We start from the raw sequence: 25,631 nt of genomic DNA on the forward strand, positions 1-25,631 counted from the left end.
TGGATGGATCTTCCTGAATAATTGTCATTTCCGTGGGCTTCCCCGCATTTTACAGTTCGGAACAGTTTTTTGTTTAGTTAGCTTCCTGTGCCCCAGGCAGCGCAATGCATGATTAGTGCAGAAATCGAGTAATGCACAGATCCGTTTCCAGCGCCAAGATGTCTAGAGTATGATCGCGCTTTATACATTATTTTCATTTTCATTGGTCAGCTGAAAAGTACTCATTTCAGCTTTTTTTTTTTTTTTTGATTTTTTTTAATTTATTTATTTATTTTTGATTTATAAAGTCGTTGTATTTGGTGCACTGTTGCTTTTTTAAAAGAAAATGCAAATCGGTCATAGAATGTCAAAATATCAGTGCAAGCAGATTTCTAGATTAATCTCTTTGTGTGTTTCTAAAGTGCAGAATCCGGTAAGAAGTAATTTGCACATCTGGATAGAAAAGCCTTTTGTTCCTTCTTTTATGCGCGGAGGGAGACCTTATGCATTAAGTTAGTGCGGCGTGGTATTATGTAACACTGTTGGGAGGGAGGAGCAATGGCGTCAGATATGTAGTAAATTCTGCAGTATGGCCAATCAGGGAGAAAAACAATCACGAGGCTGTGTATAGAAACAATACGAGGAGCTACTTAGTTCAGTGGACGTGCCTCTCAGCCTTTTAATCTCCTAGGAGAGTGAGTGTAAATGGCTTTGGAGGGATATGTGTTCTTGTAAAATTAATGGCGATGCAAACATGTTTTTGGGCGGGTGCAGAGTGTTTTCCGGGCTGGTGATTCCATTGAAGTCTGTGCTAAGTTAGTTCTCTGGTTAGAAGATGGGTCCAGAGGGGGACCCATGAAAGTGAGTTTAGAGGTAAAAAAAAAATTGCCAGGACACCTATGCCTCCTTCACTTTTGTCACCATAACAAGGAACGGACATTCCGAAACTTCAGGTGCTGGTCAGTTACCGCCGAACTGGATTACGAACAAATTCTAGACTTTGCCCTTATAGCAGCATCTCAAACAAGCATTGAAAATGCAATAGATCTCGCCTTTCATTAAGTTAAAGCCTTTTGCTTTGCTATATAATACCATTAGCAATGCAAATGGCTTTAACTTAATGAAAGGCGAGACCTATTGCATTTTTAATGCTTGTTGATGCTGTGATGGATTTCGTTTTACTGGCTCAGATGCTTTGGACACTTTGCCACTGCTGATCAGTGGCAAAGTGCAAGTGCTCCCTGTATAAAGTGTGATGGTAATTGGTTGTCCATGATTGGTATGTTTGCCTTACCAGTAAAGTCCCTAGTAAAGTGCACTATGTGTGCCAGGGCTGTTAATGCAACTGCTACTAGTGGGCCTGCTGCACTAATTGTGCCACCCACACCAGTAGCCTTAAAGAGGTAATTCAGGCCTGCCATTGCAGTGCCTGCGGTCAGTTTGTTAAACTGCTATGTTATTCTGACAAGTGCACCCACTTGCCAGACCTTACCCTTCCCTCTCTATGCACATCAGACACCCCTATGGTACCTCCTGGGCAGGATGCAGTTCATTTGAAAAGTAGGACATGTACTAAGGTGTGTACCATGTCCTGACTGTGAAATAATCTCCATTTCATTTTTCACTGTGGAAAGGCCATCTTTCCCATAGGATAGAAAGGGGAGGCTGTGTAACATGTTTTCCAGCCTATCTTCCCAAAGGCTTAAGATAGAGAGGTGAAGTTTAGTGTGCCTGAACTCACAATGTAATACATCTTTTTATGAAGGTGTTTTTAGCATTGTGTGTTTAGAAGCCACCCTTTTAGAAGTGGCTGGGTTTTTGTGCTCCAACATTTATGTGCATCTCTGCCTGGTTGTGGATTGACTGTTTGGATTTGAAAGTGATGGGATCTGGGGAATGTCTTGAACTAGGGGAAGAGGTGGGATTGCAACAGGCTGACCTGCATCTGGAGTGTAGGGGGAGGAGTAGCCCCTAGAGGTGAAGAGGCCTGGGTTGCTGCCATAAAACAATGGTCCCATCTCCTGCTGAGTGATTGAGAATCCATACCCCGACTAATCAAAGGAAGAAGGTGTCACTGGCAGGGAGGCGCCCAGAACTGGTTTGAAGAGGGGTCAGTGTCCCTCTGAACACAAAGACTTGAAAGACATTTAGGGGTATAACTATGAGGGCTGAAGCCCCTGAACTTTGGAGAAATGGATTGATCAAGATTGAACAAGACTGAAGCTACTTCGTGGTCAAGAGGAACCTTTGCCAAGGATGAAACAGCTGAAGAGACTGAAGGAAAGGACTGACCCTTGCTGTGTGTTCTGGGGCTGGCCTGCAGTGTGCTGCTTTAACTAAGGAGTGACTAAAGGGACTTGCTGTGTCCCCCTGTTTGAAAGGACTTTGCTATGCTGTGTCCTGAAGTAACTTATCCCCAAGGGCCCAAGGTGAGCTGGCTCCCTGTTGCGGAAAGTCAGGAACACAACATTTTCCAGGAGAGTCTCAGCGACTGTGTGTGTGTGCTTTTTGCAGTCTGAGCCCTTCGTTAGGATTGTCCTGTGATCGTGTGCACTGGAGTCCAAGTGAGTCTCAGCGACGCTGTGTGCGTGTGCTTTTTGCAGACTGAGCCCTTTGTGAGGATTGGCTTGTGATTGTGTGAACCGGAGTCCAAGTGAGTCTCAGCGACGCTGTGTGCGTGTGCTTTGTGCAGCCTGAGACCTTCGTGAGATTGCCATGCTGTCGTGCACACCCGGAGTCCAAGTGAGTCTCAGCGACGCTGTGTGCATGTGCTTTGTGCAGCCTGAGACCTTCATGAGGATTGACTTGTTATCGTGCACTCGGAGTTCAAGTGAGTCTCAGTGACACTGTGTGCTTCGTGCAACCTGAGACCTTTGTGAGGAGTGCCCTGTGATTGTGCACCTGAAGCTCAAGTGAGTCTCAGCAACACTGTGTGCATGTGCCCTGTGGCAGCCTGAGCACTTCATAGCATCAGTGGCCCAGACTGGCAGCCCCGGATCGAGCCCGCCGTTGCCAGAGTGGGACCTCGAACCAACCTCATCGAGGGAGGGCCCAAGTCACACTGCCCGGAATTCACAAAGATTGCATCGGAGGCCCAAGTCGCTGGAAGAGGAGAGGAGAGCGAGGTCGCTGCCCCCCAGGTAACGTGTGTCGACGCCTGGGGCGGGGTGCGGGCTCAGAGGGAGACTCTCTCGGCCTCCCCCATTTCTTCAGCGCGAGCCTCTGCTTCGGCTCGTATCGCGGGCCGTACTTGCCAAAGGAGTGGCAGTACCGGGGCCGGAGTGCGGAGCTGCACTTCTTGTTTACACCATACCCTTGTGGGGGCAGCTGTTGACAGAGGCTGACTGCGAGTAAGCACAAGTGGCGGAGAGACTGCCTAAGGCACCGTGATCGGTGCTGGAGTGTATTGCGCATTGCATTATTTCTGCATAACGAACTACCTGATTGACATCTTACACATTGCATTACTAATGCATAAGAAGTACCGAATTGTTGTGTTACACATTGCATTATTTTTACATTGCAAAGTGCCTGATTAGTGAATTATGCATTGCATTATTCCTGCATAACGAACTACTTGATTAGTGTATTAAGCATTGCATTATTTCTGCATAACGAAGTACCGGATTGTTGTGTTACGCATTGTATTATTTTTACATTGCAAAGTGCCTGATTCTTGCATTACGAACTGCATAGCATTGCATTAGGACTGCAGTGGAACGTTTAGAAGTGCTCATTAATATTGCCAGAACGTACAAGGGCTGGCTGGCCTAACAACCGGCCAGGAGGAATATTACAAATACGCATATGTTGGATTTATATTGTGTGGTCTTATGGTATATCTTTTTATATAAAGACATACTCGTTTTTATGAAACTCGTGTGGAGTCCATTTTTGGTGTCATCATTGGGTTGCTGTGAGCGTGGTTGCAAATACTTTACACATTTGCCATGAAGATATGCCTGGCTGCTCGTGCCAAGCTACCGAGGGGGTGAGCGGGGGCTGTCTGAGAAGGTGTCCTTTACCCTGACGTGGAAACGAGGGTTCCTATTTGGCCTAAGGTACCTACCTCAGCCAACCACGGATCCTGGGTCTAACGCTTACCTAATGCAACCTAGGGAAATTGACTTTGTCTTTTTATCTGTCCATATGCTTATAAAGGATAAACTTCGTGTGCAAATTACTGAACATGTTGCTAAATTACACCCACGCAGGGTGCTGTAGATCAAAGCAGCAGGTCATGGGTATAATCTTTGGAGGCAGATCTGGACCCTCTCCTTCTTTGCTGCTTTCTTTGGGTTACTTTCAGAGTCAATGATTCAGATTCATTAGGGTGTATGTTTTCCCTCCTTATTTTTATTCGTTCTAATGTATCTTAAAGTTTGACATTTGCTTGTTCAGGTGTATATCTATTTAATGCAAATATGTTTGTGTTCCAATGCTTCTTCTTAAGTCTTTGTTTTTTGGGCTGCGAGATTGGGAGGCACTGATCCGTTGTCCATTTGTAGGCTCATTCTTTAGCTTCCCCCGCAACTGTGAAGAAGTTGGATTCTCTACCATCTGCTAATTTTACTCTAGCATCCAGCATTAGCATGAATTTAAGTGTGTAACGCTTGTTTGACATTGCGAAATTTGTCATGTTGCTGTTGGGCATCTGCTGTGTAGCAAGGAATGGAAAGATATTGCAGTCTTTGGGTTCGTACAGGCCATTTCTTCATGCTAATTGTAGTAGGCAGTCACAATACCTATAATAAAGAAAACTGGCCACCATGGGCTTCGGGTCCCTAATAAAACTCAATGCGCATGTCAGGAGAAAAACCTTGGCAACTAGAAACAACCTGCGGTTTGAACAACTTTCAAGGAACAGCTCTACGGGTAGGCCTATAATTCTTACATTGTTTTTTCTTGTGGTCTCCCACACTCACAGGGAGACTACCAAGATAGGCTGAATCACTGCTAATATTTTCAGAGTCTGCTTCTGTTACATAAATTGAGCACAGAACTATATTTTATTGCAAACACAGGTCTTCTCTTTTGACTACAAGAGGTACTTGGTACCTTATGAACTTCAATTTCTGAGCCTCCTTTCAGAACACGAGCGAGACCCGTGCAGACAAGGATTACGCCACATTCCTTTGTTACTCAAATGCAGTTTGCTGAGATTTATGTTGGACTGTTTGTGAAACATCTACAGGTGTGGGTCCTTTTGCCCAGATTTCCTGGTGTCTCCCATTCTATTCTGTCCTGGTGATGACCCCGTTCTCACTAATTGCACTAAGGGGTCGAAACATCAACAAAAATTCTATGTGGATTGGTTTTTAATTTTTTTTAATTTTGTCTGTTGACAGTGACACTCGTACTAAGAATTTGTAACAACATATTGTCACGATCAGTCACATGTATATATTTTTTGTATAACACATGCGCACTGCTTAGTCACTTAACTCACTTTCACTGCGCCATCACTCTACAGGAGCACCTTCTCTTTTGAAAAGAGAAAATATATGAATTCTGTGCCATTTATGCATATAATTTGAGTAAGTAAATGCACCTATTGGGTAATTGAGATAAATCTGTAAGAAAAATGTATTTACTTCGCTATTGCCGTGGGAGTCCAAGGCTACACTTCCCCCATAGGGACCACCTTTTTGATAATAAGTGTCCGGCCCAGGTTCCGGGGTTACTTAGTTGCCCCTTTTTTTCTAATGGTGGAAGGGTTTGAACAGAAGATTCGAAGTGTTCAGTGATGGATGGCAATTGATAGTGGGGAGTTCCTGATGACAGAGGAGAGGAGTTAGCATCCACCATGCTGAGAATCAAAACGGAGAGAATCTTATTGAAATGTGGAGAATAGGTGGATGGTTAAATGTTGAGTGCACCTTACCCATGACTGAAGGAACTCAAAATCAAGGAGAAATGGTTGACTGTGCAGTGCTAAGAATGAGAACTGTGTATTTAGTGATGTGAATGCTAGCATGGTCTGAGTTTGCATTCCTTGTTCTTCCAGATGCCTCTTACGTGGACGGTTCATCTTCCTGAGGAACAGCAGGAAAGCTTAGAAGGACATCAGGAGTTTCAGGAAACGGTACGTGATATGAATCGAAGCATGCTAAAAGTTAGTTGACAGAGCTAGCACATTGACAGAACTGGGTGCAATTCAGTCACCAGAGGACTTGCCGAAATTTCGTGTTACTCCTGTATAGACACCAGGGCTGTAGAACATACATTCTAAGTCACATTGAAGGCCCATTACCCTTCCTTCACCAGTTAAGACAGTCTTGAAGCATGGGCCAATAAATAAATACGTATCTCGCCATGCCAGTGACCCTGCTGTCCTCAGGAGTTGTAACCTGCCATATAAAATGGCAGATGCTCTTGGTTTGGAGGTCAGCTCACTATTTGGAAGCAGTATTGCTGACTTACACATTGGATGGCAGAAATTAACAAAAATCTTGATGTAAGGAACCACTTAGTAAGAATTGTGATGGTGATGTAATGGGTGCCAGCACATAGAAACAGAGTTTCCATTTAGTGAGTAAATTGGTATTGCAACCCAGGGCTCCAGGGTCCTAAGTTAGTGATTTAGACAATAAGTCATATGCTTGCTATGTGCACCTTGTGCTAATTATCTGCTCCCACCTGCCTTTTGATTAGATTATCACCGTCGGGGATTGTAAAATACTAACCTAGACCCAAAGTACAGTGAAGTGGTGTACATGCATCTGCACAGTATATAGCTTGCATGTGGGGCTACAGAGTCATGCAGTTATATTTATAATATGAACTGGGGAAAATAAAACTGCACAGATACAGGGATCAGAAGCAGCATCACAGTAGGGCAAGACAGGAAGTTAAATTATATAGCTTAGAATGGTGGGAAGATTGTGATGGGCTACAAGATATTTTCTGAACTGCACCAGTGAAGGAGCAAATGGAGGTCATTAAGAGAGGTTGTAAAAAGAGGTAGTTCCAGAGTTGTCTTTCATATGCAAGGAAGGAAACGTTAGTATACAAGCCTTTTGTATTTCCAGTCTTGCCAGGAAGGTGCTGCTGGCAAGCATGCATTAGTGGACCCAGTGAGTTTTAAAAACAAGGTAGTCCGGTTTACTCAAGTGCAATGCCTTAAAGATAACACAGCAGACTTTGAAGTTTAATTTGGTTTGCCAGGGTTGCATTGTGAACATCCATAGAGACTCCTGGATCGTGGATTCTGCCTTGTACTTTGAAAACTGAGTGAGATTCTTTACTTGGTTTTACTAGTAATTTAGTAATTATAAGCAATCAGATTTGCCAGCCATGAGTTGTTTATTCATGAAATGTTTTTTTCTGCGGCAGAGCTGTATCAAGAGGCTTAATCGTGCTTTAAAGTGCAAAAGTAGATAATACAGTGAAAATCTGAAATACTGAGCAGCAATGTTCCCTCATATTTTTACCTCTATGTACAGCAATAATGGTGCTTTGTGCCTGCAGCTAAGACTGTGTGCGCTGAAGACCTGTAATAACTTAATAAGCAAGCACGTGCTGTGTGCTAGCTACCAAAAGCAGTGGCATAGTAAGAGTGCCATGGGCTCTAATGCAAACTAGAAACGAAATATCCCCTTCACCTCTGGGTTGGTATTAAGACACCCACCTGCATTAGTTGCAGTAAGAACACAAATTGTCCTAATAATATTGACCAGTACCTGTTAAGAAATTCTGGTCCAGATTTACTAACACTTTGTGCTGAGTTTGCATCACAAAAGTGACGCAAACCAAGCACACAGTGTTGTGGTCGAATTTTCTTTCCAAAGTAAATCATAATTTGTGTGGGAAAGTTGCAAAGTAACTCAAAGTAGCAGTATGCCCTCTTGCACTAGTTTGCATCTAGCTACAATGGTTGGTACATGGGTGTTTCCATGCAACCTCCTATGAGTTTTGATGCGAATTCCAATCTACTATCATTTATAGACAGGAATCTGAGCAAAATATGATGTCTCCTTGTGGCAAGTGTAACAGTGAAGCAACTTTCAAGAGTCTCCATATTTTTTAAACTTTGCCCTTATGGTGCACTCTACAGCACACATACAGTGGGAAAAGTTTTAGAAGATATTTTTTTTTTGACAGAATGCTCACACCCTAGACTAAGGTCAGGGCCACTGGAATTATGCAATTTTGTGGCCATGGCCTTTTCCGCTTAATTATGGATTTGCCAAGTGTCACATAAATCATCATCTGCTTATAACCTGCAGATTTTAACAGAAAATTGTTATTAGCACAAATGGATCAAACGTTAGGGGTGGAGACTGCCCGCTGACCGGGGAGTGGGGGCAGAACTGGCTGTCAACAAATATGGCTGCCTGATTTTGGAGCTCTGTTGCACTAGAAGACCCAGGGGAGAAAAATGCTGATAACCGTTGTCCTCGGTCCTTATAGTAGTTGGGTTTGCACCCTCCTGTGTTAGGACTACCGAGAACTCATCCTGAGGGTGATGTTCACGCTCCATTAAGTACTGGTGACAACACATTTACCCGGCCTCATTGCAAGTAGCCCAATCTACGTAATTTCTTGTTGGGATGCATGGAGTGGTGCATCACCCTCATGGACAGCCGCTCTCAGTCTCTGTAATTCGTCTGCTGCAACATTTAGGCATACATTACAGCAAATACCAATGAATGTGCAATTGTCACCGCAATTAAAAAAGAGTGCCAGTAATTCCTGGATACCTGCGCCGAGTGGCGTGAAGACACTGAGCACCTTTCCCCATTTCTCATACTGTTGCGGAGAATCTCTCGTTGTGATCACCCGGGAGGGGTTGAAAAAGCCTGCAGTCATCAGTGCATAGGCCTTTCCCTCGACCTTTTTGGACTTTCTCCCTACGGGGGCATACTTGGGCTCCTTGGCCGCCTGTGACTGCGATCAGTCTACCTCCGTTCCAGGACTCTGAAAGACAGTTGACCTACCCTGATACCTGAGCGGACGCTTTGGAATTGAGTGCCCCCCACAGCCGGATACAGCCTACCTCTCGCCAAGGACGCTGGATACCTCCCCAGAAGAGGACATGGGTTCCATGCTCTTAGGCAACTGCTGGCTCGTAGTATAGATTAGGGCGTGATACACTCCTTCCCAGAGGACCTGATGTACTGCTAATTAAAAGCTGGTACCGTGGTCTCCCACTGATCTGCGTTATTTCTTGCACGGGTGGACACCGCCAAAGAGATCTGCACTAAATCGAAAATCCTGACGTCCCCTGGCTACGAGGGGAAGGTACAGACTGTCCTCTCCTGAGGTTGCAGACTGCACCAGGATCGCACTCTGTGAGAGGCTGGCATGATATATGCTGTCCACTAATGTAAGTGGGCACCTTGCACCAGTCCTGACAACCCTTATGGTCTCAGACAACCTTAGAAAGCTATCTTCAGGCTTAGTCTTGAAGGAGTGTAAAGCAGCTTGTTTTACCAGAATGCTATCATATAGTATTGATTAAATGAATAGAAAACCACGCAGTAGTTATGCAAATATGTATTAGTTATATAACACTACCTAGTATGTTACAGTATCTCCTACACGGAGATAAACACAAAGCACTCAATACTTAAGCAAAGAAATCACAGTAAATAGCACTAATACACAGCGGGCACCAGGGGAAAACCAAACCATATTCTAAGAAAGTGGTATAAGAACCACGACTCGAGTCAGCACAATTTCGAGAGGACGTTGAATTGCTGGGACCCCAAGGAACCACCCAAGGTGAGTAGATAGGGACTCCATGGAGTGCGTGTGCATTGTGTGAACACGACCGCGTGCTACGTACAAATCTATGTGCAAGTCATGTTTGGAATTTTAAAGATTAGGGACCCTTCCCTGTGGTCTTCGAGGAAACCCCGTGGAAGACGGAAGGTTGGAGAGCCACCACACCCCTGGATACCGAAGTACCCAAGTTACCTAACCCAGGGAAGCCAGGTGGATAGGTGTGAAGTGGCGTTGGAAACCACAGTTGAACCCAATGGAGCACTAACAATGGAGCTCCCGGGCACTGGGATCACCGAATAGTGCAAATCCCCGCTGCCCCCCCCCCAATCACCCTCCCAACGAATGAAGAGTCGTACCAGAACCTTCTCCAGAAACGGGAAAGCCTGAATCTCGTGCTTAATCCAAGAAGCGAAGGAGTGAGGATCTGCGACCCGACACCTCCCCAGGACGGCAACGGATGCCTGGGAGGTGATCAGCGATCTGCGGACCCTGCCAGATTCGAGGACACACCGTGCTGGACATATAAGAGTCCGTGGAGAAGCCTACTGCGGCTAACGCTGGCACTGGAACGACGATGGAGAGAAGTGCAGGCTGGGGACTAGCTCCGCACCGGAGCTGATAATTGCCTGATCCCAAGATGGCCTCCCCCAGCGCGGAATCTGCAAGGCTACCTAAACACAGAGGTAACCCAGCAGCTGCTTCAAAAAGCTAATCGCGCTACTTAGCATGCCACTCCCGACCCTCCGGTGACTGCTAGTACTAACGAAGGCCCCATAACACTTTAATCAAGGCACGAGGCTCCAGCGCCTGACCCCTTGATGGCCGCTCCTGTCCTCAAACTCTGCACTTCGACCCAACTCCTCACATGAGCCTTCACCACTACTAAAGATAGTGTCTACGCTGCTGTAACACCCCCATCCCCGCCGGGCGCAGTCAATGGAAACGACAAGGGATCAACTCCACCTCAGCTACCAACTCCATACACCCTGCGCCCACTGGGCTTGCCCCCAAGATGACTGCTACAATCCAAGTGATCCAATTGCTCAATGGTATCACATCAGCACCGTAAAAGAAGTGCCTACACAGCCGCAACACTAGCATCCAGAACCGCTGGTCACAGCTAAGAAGTGATGAGGACCTGGTAACTTCCTCCACTAGCTTTGTGGCCATTGGCCTGTCCTCAAGATTACCGCCACAAACTAACCCTTGATATACTGCCCCTCTAGGCGCATGAAAGACACTACTATTCAAAGAATCCCAATTGAACTTAATAGCCAACTGTCTTGGAAAGTACAGATTACCTTGAGCGCCATCACTCACTGCTCACACCAGGACCACATCCTGGAGGCTTTTGACGCACTCTTCCCCTCTCTGCGGTCTTCCCCAGCACACGCCCCCCTTCCCCGCCCTATCCACCCCCTCTCCCCGGAAAACCGTACCGTCCAGCAGAGCACCCATACCTTTCACACGCCCCCTACTAACTTCATTAGCCTCCCGTTATGTAACACCACCCTCACAGCTGCCTTCTTGAACAAACCCCCCCTTCCTCATCTGACCGTCTCCTCGACCACCCTCCCGCCTGCTCACCCCCCAGACTACTAAGATTGTCCAAAACACACAGTCCTTGTCCCCCATCTACTTCCCTATACCCACACTCATAAGATCGCGGCAGCCACAACATGTCCCTCCTCTCACTACGCCCTCGGCTCTCTGCAACGACCGCAAGGACTACGCACTATTAAGAACGCGGCTACCACAACAGGGCCCGCCACTCGCTGCGCCTTCGGCCCTGTCCAACGACCACATGGACAACACACTATCAGACGAGAAGACAGCAGCGTTAGGGCACCACCCTCCCGCGAGGACCCCAGTCAGAACCACCCTACCCCCCACCCTAGAAGAGACTGGTCTGCGTCTCACCTTGCTTGAAAGCCAGTTCACCATCGTAATCCAGGGCTTCAACTAAATCCTAACCAACCTCGCCTCGATCAGTAAACCTTACCAAAATCCTCATAACACCCCCACCCACCAAGGGCTTCCTCCCTCTCCCTGCCACAGGAAGATCCCAACCCCTCCCCTCGCACCTTAGCGGGAACCCAAAAAATCTCGCAGAGCTAGAGCAGCGATGTCCCAGACTGAAGCAGCAGATCTTGCCTCCTCATACGACACCCCTGCTACTGCCACCCCTCTATCCAAAATCCAGGTGATCACCGGTTTTAGAAGGGACCTCTCCCCTCCTAAACACCCCAGACTCCCAGCCTCCCTTTCCAACATCCCCAGGGCCCCTCTTAAGAAAAACCGCTCCAAAGAGGCACTCCCCACCAACTGCAGGCTCATAAACTGCAGATCAGCCTCGAAGCATGCAACTCAGCTAGCAGATTCCATCCTCACCCATGACATTGACATAGCCTTCATCACCGAGACATGGCTAAACGAATGCTCAACACCAATCTTGGACACTCTCGTGCCACCAGGCTTTGTAATCATCAACAAAGATCGAAAAGACCAAAAAGGCGGAGGTATAGCAATTATTCATAACAACAATATAACTGTGACAGAAATGGACACCTTTAACCCCTTCGCTTCTAGGCCTTTTTCCCCCTGTGCTAAGCCTTTTTTGGGCTATTTGGGGTAGTGCGCGCTTAGGCCCCTGTAAAATTTTGACCACATAAGGTATCCACGCCAAATTTGCGTCCTTTTCTTCCAACATGATGGGGATTCTAAAGGTACCCCTGGAGGGGTCCCAGAAATTAGCCAAAATACAGCAATTTTTTGGGGGGGGAAAATGGGGAAAAACGGGCCGCAAATCAAAGCGTCTGGGTTTTTCTCTGCAAATGGTATCAAAAAAGGGTTTGTGGGGCTGAAATCACTATTTCCCCAGCTTTTAGGGAATGACAGCCTTTTGTCAGAAAACCAAAATTTTTTTACACAGTTTTGGCATTTTTCTGGGACATAGCCTTTTTTTGCTATTTTTTGGGCTTTCAACCTTAATTGCAGTTAATGGTAGAAATGGGTGTGAAAGCAATAATGGATCCTGGAAAACTATACATTTTAGAAAAGTAGATAAAATTCTGAATTCAGCAAGGGGTTTTTGTGTAGATCCATCAAGGTTTCTTTATAGAAACTAACAGTTAAATATTGGAAACATTGAAAATTAGTTGGAAAAAACAGCCTTTTGTGTCAACGTTTTTACCTGTAACTTCTTCTAATTATGACAGCTCTTTGAAATCAATATACCGTTACATCTGCTGGACCTTCCTCGTTGTGGGGATATATAGGACTTGTAGGTTCACCAAGAACCCGACGAACCCAGAGTCAAAAACTTAGCAGCAATTTGCAATGGTTTTTTATTATGTTCCGGGTATATAGCAATTATTGGGGGAAAATGGATACATGGAAAAATCGGTATGAAAGACACCTATGTATTTCTGAAATGGAAAAAATGATAGAGTTTAGAAACAGTACATACTTGCACATTTTCGAAATTGGGAATACTCCTACTAGCATGAGAATTATCGGTCATTTTTCAAAATGACTTCTTTTTTTACACAATGTCTTTCATTTGGAAGGCAGAAATGCATCAAAAATCAATAGGTAATAACAGTTGCTTTACAAATCTGAATTACCCTAAGTCTCCCGATAGAAATGGTACCTCACTTGTGTGGGTAGGCATAGTGCCCACGACAGGAAATGGCTCAAAACCCAACGTGAACACACCACATTTTCACAATGAAAATGTACCCTTTTTTTGCCAAGTGTCTAGCTGTAGTTTTTGAACACTAGCTCTGCCGACACCTAGGGAAACGTAGCAAACCTATACATTTTTTTAAACTAGACACCCAGGGGAATCCAGGATGGGGTGACTTGACTGCCTCCCACCAGGTTCTGTTACCCAGAATCCCTTGCAAACCTAAAAAATTGTATAAAAAAAAACACATTTCCCTCACATTTCTGTGGTGGAAAGATCTGGTATCTGCGTGGATCCACAAATTTCCACCCACCTCGCGTTCCCCAAAGTCTTACGAGAAAAATGGTACCTCACTTGTGTGGGTCGGCCTAGTGCCCGCGACAGGAAACGGCGCAAAACGCAACGTGGACACACCTCAATTTCGCAGAGAAAAAAAATGACCCTTTTTCGGCAAAGTGCTTAGCTTTAGTTTTCGAACCTTAACTCTGCCGGCACCTAGGCAAACCTATACGTTTTGAAAACTAGACAACCAGGGGAATCCAGGATAGGGAGACTTGACTGCCTCCCACCAGGTTTTGTTACCCAGAACTCCTTGCAAATCTAAACAATTGGCCAAAAAAACACATTTCCCCACATTCCTGTGGTGGAAAGTTCTGGAATCTGCGTGGATTCACAAATTTCCACCCACCCCGCGTTCCCCAAAGTCTTCCGAGAAAAAAGGTACCTCACTTGTGTGAGTCGGCCTAGAGTCCGTGACAGGAAACGGCGCAAAACGCAACATGGTCACACCTCAATTTCGCAGTGAAAAATGACCCTTTTTTGGCAAAGTGCCTAGCTGTAGTTTTTTAACCCTAGCTCTGCCGGCACCTAGGGAAACCTAGCAAACCTATACATTTTTGAAAACTAGACACCCGGGGCTTCTAGGGAGGTATGGCTTACGTGGATCTCCCAACGTTTCCTTACCCAGAATCCCCTGCAAACCTCAATTTTAGCTGAAGAAAATCACTTTTTTCACACATTTTTGTGTGGGAAAGTTGTGGCATCTCCGGGCTCACACAAATTTCCCACCACCCAGAGTCTCCCGGTAAAAATGGTACCTCACTTGTGTGGGAGGCCCAACTACCCGCGACAGGCAAGGGCCCAAAACATTTTTGGGCCCTTGCCTGTCGCGGGTACTTGGGGCCCCCCCACACAAGTGAGTCACCATTTTTACCGGGAGACCTGGGGGAACGCTGGGTGGTGGGAAATTTATGTGAGCCCGGTGATGCCACAACTTTCCCACACAAAAATGTGTGAAAAATTTGATTTTTTTCAGCTAAAATTGTGGTTTGCAGGGGATTATGGGTAAGGAAACGTTTGGGGATCCTTGCAAGCCATACCACACTGGAAGCCCCCGGTGTCTAGTTTTCAGAAATGTGTGAGTTTGGTAGGTTTCCCTAGATGGCCGCCGAGCACGGGGCCAAAAACCCAGGTGAACCTCCTTGCAAAACCAGGTGGTTTTGAGATAGGCAAATTTGATGTCGCCTCACTACGTTTTGGGCCCTTGCCTGTTGGGGGTACTTGGGCCTTCCACACAAGTGCGGCACCTTTTTCACCGGGATACCTGGGGGAACGCTGGGTGGTGGGAAATTTGTGTGAGCCTGGTGATGCCACAACTTTCACACATAAAAATGTGTGAAAAAAGTGTTTGTTTTTTTGAGCTCAAAATGAGGTTTGCAGGGTATTCTGGGTAAGGAAACGTTGGGGATCCACGCAAGCCATACCTCCCTGGAAGCCCCCGGTGTCTACATTTAAAAAATGTGTGGGTTTGGTAGGTTTCCCTAGATGGCCGCCGAGCACGGGGCCAAAAACACAGGTGACCTCCCTTGCAAAACCAGATCGTTTTGACATAATTAGTTGTTTGTTTCTACAGCAAGAGAATTTCGGCTCAATATTGCAAGGAAAATGTGACAGACATTTTGAGGTTTACAGGACATTGTGGATAAAATAACTTTTTGGAATTCACAAGAGAGACATCACCATGAACTCCCATGGGTTTACGACAATATCTACAGTTGGTAGGTTATTCTTAGATGAAATGTACACCTTGGCAGAGAAATTAAAAAGACCAAGATTCCTGCACAATCATCTATTCCTCAAACACACACACACACACACACACACACACACACACACACACACACACTCTGGTTGGATTTGGCACAAGGGCGCGTGATGGTTCAGTATATAAAATTTTATTAACAAGAGATTTCACAAAAATGAAATGCACTGTCAATAATTAAATGGTCAAAAAACCGAACCAGTGACTCGCAGCTCGTGAGCTGTAAAGCCACGGCAAGGCACCAACCGCTTTACATGCCATTCACACACCTTTCATACGTGATACACACCAGCCAAGCACCAGTCCACGCACACTGCCAGCCAAGCACCAGTCCACGCACACCGCCAGCCAAGCGCCAGTCCACGCACAGCACCATCACATTTAGGATTTTTTTTAGACAAAAACACAAACAAATTGCAAATAGATACAAATCTACTAACACAAAATCTGAAACTAAATACATTGCACTAATGCCAACCTTGAAGCAGAATCACATTTTTTAAAGCATACAGACCAGGCAGTTCACTTTACCACTCATGGATGCTCTCAAAAATTATTTTGCGTGTGGTACGCTCCAAAACAAGCAGGGACACCCAGCCCAGGATTAGAAGGACACTCAGGGCAGTACATACGAGTCTCCTTCTGCGTACCTCTTTGCCAACAGACTCTACATCTCCTAGTGGGAAAGTCTTTTGAGGATGTGCGAGGAATGAAATCAGGAAAGTGGAGATCTTTCAATCGAGCCACATCCTCCACCACTCCAACTCTAGGTACACTTGCTTGTTCCACAACAACAAGGCTGCCTATCACAGATTGCTGAAACTGAACAAAAGTCAACTTTGATGCAGGAGAACACTCCTTGAACACAACAAAAGCATTGGAAGTTGCTAAATTAAAGAGATGGATGGCCAACTTCTTATACCAAACGTAAGCCTTACGAATAGTGTGTAAGGTTCCAACCTCTGATCTACTCTATCAACACCACCCACGTGCTTATTGTAGTCTGAAATGCACACAGGTTTGCGCACTTCAGAAATTTGACCCTAAACAGCCACAGGTGAAGTACTCTCATCATGGATGGTAGTCAGCATGTACACATCCCTCCTGTCCACAAATTTCACAGCTAGTAGTTCATCACTACGCAAGGAACTGCACTGCCCACTCTGAAGTTTTTTGCAAACAAGCTCTTTCGGATCACCTTTACGGTTAGAGCGGATTGTGCCACAAGCAAAAGTGTCCACTTTGGACAATTCCTTAAACAATTGCACAGCAGTGTAGAAGTTATCAAGGTACAAATGGTGGCCTCTGTTAAACAGTCCTCTAGCAAGATCCCACACAATTTTCTCCGAAACTCCAAAAGTGAGCGGACAACCAGGGGGGTCAATAGTGGAATCCCTACCAGCGTACACACGGAAAATAAAAACCTATCCTGTCCTACTCTCAGACAACATATACAGCTTAATTCCATAGCGTGCCCTCTTGCTAGGGATGTACTGCCTAAAAACCAAACAGCCCTTAAACAAGACCAAAGACTCATCAATAGATATTTCTTTCCCTGGAGTATAGATCTCTGAAAATCGATCTACAAAGTGATCAAGAACAGGCCGAATCTTAAAAAGACGGTCACATTCAGGGTGATCTCGTGGCAATGCCAAAGAATTATCAACAAAATGCAGCATCCGTAGCAAAAGTAAATACTGATCACGAGTCATAACTGCAGGAAATATGGCCGTTGCCATCAAGGGACTGGTAGACCAATATGAAGCCATGGACGGCTTCCTTATCAAACCCATCAATAAAGTCAAACCCAAAAACTTCTTCATCTCTTCCAAATTTGTGGGAGTCCACCGGGTAGCTCTAGAGTGGGGCCTAAGTTTGTCACTGTTGTCCCTCAAAAACTGTTCAGCGTACAAATCAGTCTGCTCAACCATCTCACCCAAAAATACATCATCCATAAAAAACTTAAAAAACTGTATAGGCAAAAAATGTTCACGATCCACTCTGCACCCTGCATCACCACTAACGGCAGGCAACACCGGCTACACCATGTTTGGATCAACCCAGAGTCCAGCACTTCCAGTAGGAAGCCTAGCAGCCTCAGGCTGCAATCCAGATGCCTCTTGCACCATCGGCACAGCAGTATCCTCCTCTAAAACAGGCACTTCATCCGCACTGAGAGTAGCTTCATCTGCACTGAGAGTACCTTCATCATCCGATGATTCCATGTGGAGAGAAAACTCACTGCCTGAATCTTCCCCTTCCTCCTCTCCCTCAGACGCACTGTCAGTCTCCTAATCCTGCTCAGAGGAAGATTCAAGAAGCATACCAACCACCTGCTGAGCAGTCCCTTTACGGCTAGCCATACTGCTTACTAATAAAAGTAACTTGTCAAACAAGTCAACAACAAGCACTCTGTAAAATAAGTAATAAACAAAATGCACCTTTTTCAGAAATACCTTTATTTTCCAAAACGATACCACTCACTTGCCAGAAGCAGCTAAATTCACCACCACCTACTCTGCACAAACACAGTATGGATCAACAATATCCCACTAAAAAAGAAAGAGAAAAGAAATTTACACATAAGACAATGCAAAACACATCGCAAAGAATTCCATGCACAAAACACTAACTAAATAAGCTGCCATTATGACACCACTTAAAAAAAAAAATCATTCATACATGACAAAAATACTCATTTGGAGAAAATACAACAAAAATGTTTTTCTTACCAAAAAAATGCAACTGTGCAAAACTGCACAACACCACTGTCGAAATCTCAAACAGGAATCAAAAGTTTTACACTAGAATAAAAAGGAGATTAAAACATTACAATCACATATGCAAATAATGCCTCAGTCCACACACAATCCACCAGCCAAGCTAAGGGGTAGGTGGGCCTAAGAGTATAAATAAAATATTCACCCCCGTAAAAGGGGAGCAACCCTTTCCCTTGAGGCCACTCCCAAACACAATTTTTTTTTTTAAACAGGTGTCTAGTGACTTCTGCCCACCTAGAGGGCAGATGGGCCTAAAAACATATTGCTATTCTGCCACCCAAAGTGGGGAGAAATAACCACAATCATCCTCCCATAAAGGGGAGCGACCCTGGTCCAACGGGCCGCTCCCCAACATAAAAAAAAAAAACCTGGGTGGCCTAGTGGCCCTACAAAAAAACAAATCAGCCGATCTGCCCCTACGGCCAAATTAATGCTCACCAAATGGGAGCAACCCTTGCCCAAGGGGCCACGCCCCACGAAAAAAATCCCTGGTGGTGTAGTGGGCCCAATTTTAAAAAAACATGGCGATCTGGCCCCCTGCTCGGCAGACACAGCCACAAATATTGACCCCAAAGGAGAGTGACCCTTGCCCAAGGGGTCACTCTCCACAAATAACTCCCTGGTGGCCTAGTGGGCCCTACATTAAACAAGCATTTGCATGCAATCGGTCTCGACTTTGGGACCTTATACGTACTTCGCTATGCAGCACATTAGCCTGCGCCCTGAAACATCTGCTGTTCTTTGACATGGAGGGAAATCAAGCACCAAACTGCGTGACACGCCAAGTATTGGAACACACGGGGAGAAATATTGCCTGTCAGCGGGAAATGGTATAGTCCAAAGCTCTGTTTTTAATATAAAATCTGGGCCTTCGGTGGTCATATCACTGAAAATACAAGATTTAAAAAAAATATTATTGTCTATGGGTGCTCGTTGAAGACAATTTCTATGGACTGAAAACTAGAGAATGCTGAAGTGATTCTGGTATTTTGCTGACCTCTGCTGGTCGTTTTCTATCAAGAAAGTTAAATAGTCAGTTGATCAGAAAGAAAATTCCCTAAGCGGAAGCAGACAAGTCCTAGGGCTGATCTCCAAAGCCCACAAACCATATAAATATATAAGTATATACTAAAGTATATACAAGAGATCTCGAATGCACAACCTCATAATGGCGACAAAGCCTGAAAACATTGCCCCCAAAAAGGGGAGCGACCCTTGCCTTAAGGGGCCGCTCCCCCAAACAAGACAAACACACTACCAAAAAGAAAATAAGCCCCCAAAGGGGAGTGACCCTTGCCCAAGGGGCCACTCCCCACTACATTAATGTTAAATGGCCAAAGGGCTGATTTTATTTTTAAATAAATGTCTGCACCCCAAGGGGGCAGACAAAGCAAGGATATATTGCCCCCAAAAGGGGGAGCGACCCTTGCCTAAGGGGCCGCTCCCCCCAAACAATAAAGTCATGGCCCTTTAACAAAAACAAAAAAAATCCCTGGCGTCTAGTGGGCATTCCTGCTGCACGATCGCACGATTGTGCAGCAGGAATGCACAAAAGAGGCATCGAGGGAAAGGGAAACCCTTTCCTTTCCCTCGATGTCTCTTTTGAGAAAATCCCCTCCCCAGCCCCAAAACTCACCTCTTAGTTCACTGACGCGCAGGAAGCAAATGGCTTGCTGCACGTCGGTGATCCAAGGGAAACCTCAATGACATCAGCGCGCCTCACACGCGGACGTCATTGATGACGCGGAGGGGGGGGCGCCACCAAAGGGGGGAGCGCCAGCGCTTCCCCCGTGGGTGGGTGTCATGACGAGCTGGGCTCGTCATGAGCACACGGCGACTGTGTGCCATGACAAGCCCTGCTCGTCATGAGCTCCGAACTGGTTATAACACCTGTGAGTGCCTCTCCGCTAACATCAACACAAGTGACAACAAGACTTTCCAGTGCCATCCCCTATATCATCCCCCAGGTCACACCACCGCATTCACTGATCACCTGTCCGACCTCATTGTACATTGCTCACTCCGAGATGCCAACAGCCCAATTCTGGGAGACCTGAACCTACACTGGAATGAAAACATCAACCCAGCAATCCAGAACCTAAATGAGCTGCTGCATAATAACAACCTCACCCAGCATTGTTCAGAAGGCACCCATAACAAAGGAGCGACCCTGGATGCCATCATTGCCCAACAGGACACCATCACGATTGACCAGATCCTACCGGTGGACTGGTCTGACCATCACCGTATCCTATTCCGCATTACTCAATCACTCACTCATCAACCCCCCATCCAAGACCCCCCAAATGGACGAGAAATCTTAGACAGATCTCCATGACCGACTTTGAAAAAAGGGTAGGCTCACTCCTGCCTACCTCCACAGATGATCTCTGTACAACGGAACTCACCACTCACTATAACTCTACTATGACTTCCATCCTAGATCAATTAGCCCCCCTGAAACTAAAAAAAAACCCAGGAACACTCTGTCCAGATCCTGGTTTAACTCAGACATCAATGCTGAAAGAAGACAATTAAGAGCCGCAGAACGACGATGGAGGAACAACCCCTCTACAGGCCTCCACGAGCAACTCCAAGTAACCCGAAGGAAATACAAAAAACACATTAACAACGAAAAAAACACCTTCTTCTGCACCGCCCTGGACAAGGCGAAAAACAGACCCAAAGAACTATTCAGTATCATCAGACAACAAACATCCAAACCCTCTGCTACCCCAGGCCAGGCCTCCAAAGACCTGTGTGACAACTTCGCCAACTTCTTCATAGACAAAATCACCAAGATTGAGCTCTCTCTAGACGTCCACCCCAACACCTCTTGCATAATCTCACCCCCAAAAACCGAAGCCAATGCTGGCAAACACCCCATGAAAGTCTGGAAATCTTTCAACCTCATACCGGAAACTGAGATTCTCAATCTGATCTCCACCTCCAAACCTGCAGCACATGCATTAGATCCTTTACCCACTCAATTGACAAAGAAACTGAAACGCTCCATACTGTTGTAAGATCATTAACGGCCTCTGAGAACCGGTATCATTCCTGACTGCCTCAAAGCCGGGCAAGTTACTCCACTCCCGAAAAAACCTGGCCTTGACTCTGATAATCTTAACAACTTCAGACCCGTCTCCAATCTCCCCCTCCTTGCCAAAATTCTTGAAAAGTGCGTTCTTTCACAATTGACTTGCACATGGACAGTATCAACCTTCTAGATCCCCACCAATCGGGTTTCAGAAAAGGTTGTAGCACTGAGACCGCAATCCTCAACATCGTGGATGACATTCACAAATCTCTAGATACCGACAGATGCTGCCTACTCATCCTCCTGGACTTATTGGCAGCCTTTGACACGGTGGATCACAATCTTCTCATCAAGGCTCTCCGAGATAGGGTAGGAGCAGATGAGGTGGTCTTACAGTGGTTCTCTTCCTTCTTACACAACCGCTCCCAAAGGGTAAAAATCAAAACCTTAACGTCTGACTTTCATCCTGTCAACAGAGGTGTCCCACAAGGATCAGTGCTCTCCCCTCAACTATTCAACATTTATATGGAACCCCTCCCCTCCATACTCAAAAAAGCCAACATCACCTTCCACCTCTATGCAGACGACACCCAGATCTATCTGGAAACGTCCTCCTTTGAAGATTTTCAGAGATTAAACAAAACTCTTGAAATCCAGCATTGGCTATCCATGAACCACCTCAAACTAAACCAAGACAAAACTGAAATTCTCCTCATCTCCAACAAAGACAAAAAACCCCAAATCATGGAATGGCTTAAAGAAATCGATGCTCTCAACTGTAATCTCACTCTGGCTAACTCCACTAGATCATTAGGATTTACTCTAGACCCCAAACTTGACATGGTCAGTCACATCAAGAACTCAGCAAAGAGTGCCTTCTAATCTGAAGCTGCTCAACAAAAGAAAACCCTTCATCCCGCCCAACGACCTCAAACAAGCCACCCAATCCCTGGTGTTATCCAGACTCGACTACGGTAATGCTATCCTCTCCGGTACAGCGAAATCCCACCTAGCCCCCCTCAAAACAGCTCTAAACGCAGCAGCCAGAATGGTCACCAGAGTCAGAAAATTTGAGCACATTGAACCCGCATTCAAAGATCTAAAATGGCTCCCAATAGAAATGTGTGCCAGTTTCAGAACTGCCTGCCTCACGCACAAAGCCCTCCACACAGGTAAATCTGAATACCTGGCCTCCAAACTCAAAAAGGCCGGCCAGACTAGGAACCTCAGGAGTTCCAACTCCCTTCTGCTCATTCCTATGAAAACATGCAAACAGAAAACTGCTGCACGTTCCTTCTCCGGAAACGTACCCAGAATCTGGAACTCCATCCCAGCAGACATTGGGACTATCCAGCCCTTTGTAAAATAAAAAAAAACTCCTAAAAGACCTCTTCCTCAATCGTGCCTTCCCGGACAGGTAAACAGCGCTAAAGGGCTCATTCCTGCATTCTGCAACACCACGACACCGGTCACCATAATCTACTTCCTCCTAGAATCCTTTCGCCCCTCCACGCTCCTCCCCTTCCTGAAAATGGTTCTGTGCAAGACAATCATGCACTCTGCGAGGCTATCAGGACTGCCCTGCCTCCTTGTTGCACTACACGCCGGGATTTCCGAACTGATATGTACACTGATGATTATTTGTGATTCCTGTACTATAAATGCTATAAAGCGCTCCGATACCCTCGGGTCTGGCTAGCGCTATATGAAACTCCTAAAATAAAAAATAAAAAAAATAGCTGCTGCTGGAAGAGGAGAAAGTGTTTTTTGGAATCCAAATGTGGATTCTTGTCGAAGAGTACCTGAAAGCAGAGGGGACAGAGTCTGGTTCACTGGAGAGTGACCAGGAGCTTGGTAGACTAATGCCCAACTGATGTTGGGTGCTTCAGGATAGTTGACGGTGACCTTGACTCTGCAGCTGCAAGGACCAGGCGGCATTGAGGACGACCAGAAGCCGGATGCGAGCTGTCCTATGAAGGGTGTTGAGTGCTGAGTGGTCGGTATCCGGCGGGCGCACAAACAAGCGTTGGCGAAAGCAGCCCACGCAGAAAGTCAAGGAAGGGTATGGTTCGGACCAGCCGGGTCCTGGAGACTCACCACAAGCAGGAGAGTCAGGGCAGGCCCTGAGCAATCCTGGGAGCCCAAGGAAATTAAAGGTGACCCTCAATTGGACCCATAGGCCGGAGGCACAGGAGTTGCGAGAGGACCTCTGGCAGCTTCACAAAACAGGCCACATGGCACGCGGTACAAGGTGGTTGAAGATCTTTGTAGGAAAAGTTGTCCGTTTGGGGCTACTTGTAGTCCAATGCACTTGTCGGTGGATTGCCAACAAGCACATGCACTTCCATAAGTATGCAGTGCACAGGGATTCAGGTATTGCAGCCCCCACAAGGGATTCTGACCTCAAACTTGGTGAGACGGCAGTTCGGACCTCGAGGGCTGTAGAGATCCACCTCCTGTGTTGCTGAGCCTTTCCGAGTCCGTAGGGGCTCGGGATCAGCAGACCGGTCAGCAGTGTTGCATTGCCTGAAAATGCAGGGGAGTGACTCCTTCACTCCAAAGGAGAGTATTTTCAGGTGTCTTGGATGCTCCACAGGTCCTGCACAGATCCTGTGCGGTCCACAGACGATGCAGCAGACTGAGAGGAAGACGAAGTCAGGCTCAAACGACACACAGCGAAGTCCAGAGTGTCCAGACGGTCGAAGTGTAGTGGTTTCAGTTTTGAATCTTGTCCACGACTAATCTAAGGTCCTACAACCAGATAAGCCCTTAAGTACCCACTGGAGAGGGTTGGGAAGATTCAGGGGACCCTCCCAGGGTCTGGACAGGGGAAGGTTACTTCCATATCTTTTGTCCAGTTTTGCGGCAGAGCTGGAGCCAGGACTGGTTTGAACTGGACTATGTACAGGGACACCAAATGTGCCCCTCCTGTACGTTTTCGGGCGCTATGAATACAAAGAAGGGGTCTCTACCTGTAGTTTTCCAAACGTACAGCGTATCGTTATTGAATGAATCAACACTAGGACTAAGACAAGGAGAGGGAACAAACAATTAAGTCAAAGCATAATCAAAAAAACAATTTTATAGATGTAATAATATTTTTTTATTTTTTAAATTTTTTTGCATATAATAAATCAATTTCAAATGAATGGATTCAGTACATAATCAGATAAATAATTAGAGCTAAAGAAATTTTCAGAATAACAATGAAGATACTGGACAAGGTCCCAGGCGTACTCAAAACCTCAAACACTTACACATTCATACCGGGATCAATCCACAACATCAGCACTGAAAAAATATACATTCACATATAAAAAGAATGCTCAATAAGAGAGCATGGTTCAGTATGTACACAAAATCAGATGAACATTCCAAATCGTATTAGGCGACATATGTTCAATTTTGAGGAATAGGAACTTGGGTGGGCCACATGTAGACGCCGACGCGCGTTTCGGTGAAAACACCGAATTGTAGGTGTCACCTTCCTTAGGGCGAACAAAGTCTTGGACTTAATATAATTACGTGCTGGGACCTATCAAAGAAATAATAATAGTGATGTGCTTGTATTATATAAATAAATAACATTGCTTATCCAAGTCAAGAAACATAAGTGAACCAAAGTCATTAGTCGTAAGTGTTGATAGTACAACTGGCAATAAATAGAAATCTTGATCCCTATGTAGAGGGATAATGGGTCAAAGGAGGGTACACTAGATAAGCCAAGACGTATAGCCAAAAAAGGAAAGACAGAGAAAGAAGGATAGAAAGAAGGATAGAAAGAAGAGGGGTAGAAAAGGAGGGAAGGGAGGGGGGGGGAGGGGGGAAAAATGGAGGGGAAGAAGGGAAATGGAAAAAAGAAAAAAGGAGAAAAAACGGGGAAAAGAAAGAAGAGAGAAAGAAAAAGAGGGGGGCATCAGAGATCGTTAGCGCTCACCTGTGAAATCACGTACAAGATAAATACAGGATAGTTCAGATGGTGGTCATTCAATGCTTGAGCTGGAATGCTTCTGCCAAAGAGAACATACAAAAAACGAAAGAACAACAAGATTGGGCATACGGATCTTTAGAGGGTCCAAGTTGTCAGAGCAGGTCATAATGGAGAGGATTCAAAGGGTCTATAGTAAAGGAATATGTGAAGAGCACTGCGATTTTAAGTGTCTGCAAAATTGCATCTCTGTTCAAGAAAGCTCGACACTAGGAGTCACGTGGAGCATGAAGAAACATAACGAAATCTCAAATGTGAGGACACTGACACAATACAAGAAAACTGCTGGGTGTACATAAATGAAGATAAAAATATAAAAGATTTAC

At 45.7% G+C, this 25,631-nt stretch overlaps 1 protein-coding gene across 12 annotated transcripts in view; it reads left to right on the forward strand.

The window, feature by feature from the left end:
• Nucleotides 1–25,631, forward strand: part of LOC146855858 (uncharacterized) — a 922,371-nt gene that overhangs the window by 557,898 nt on the left and 338,842 nt on the right. For all 12 annotated transcript variants that reach the window (XM_085653813.1, XM_085653801.1, XM_085653802.1 and 9 more), the window contains one exon: nucleotides 5,987–6,064. In XM_085653813.1, the coding sequence (XP_085509939.1) occupies nucleotides 5,987–6,064 (78 nt within the window). The remainder of the gene's footprint in view (nucleotides 1–5,986; nucleotides 6,065–25,631) is intronic.

This window comes from Triturus cristatus, chromosome 4_1, assembly GCF_964204655.1.
Source record: "Triturus cristatus chromosome 4_1, aTriCri1.1, whole genome shotgun sequence".
Taxonomy (NCBI): Eukaryota; Metazoa; Chordata; class Amphibia; order Caudata; family Salamandridae; genus Triturus; species Triturus cristatus.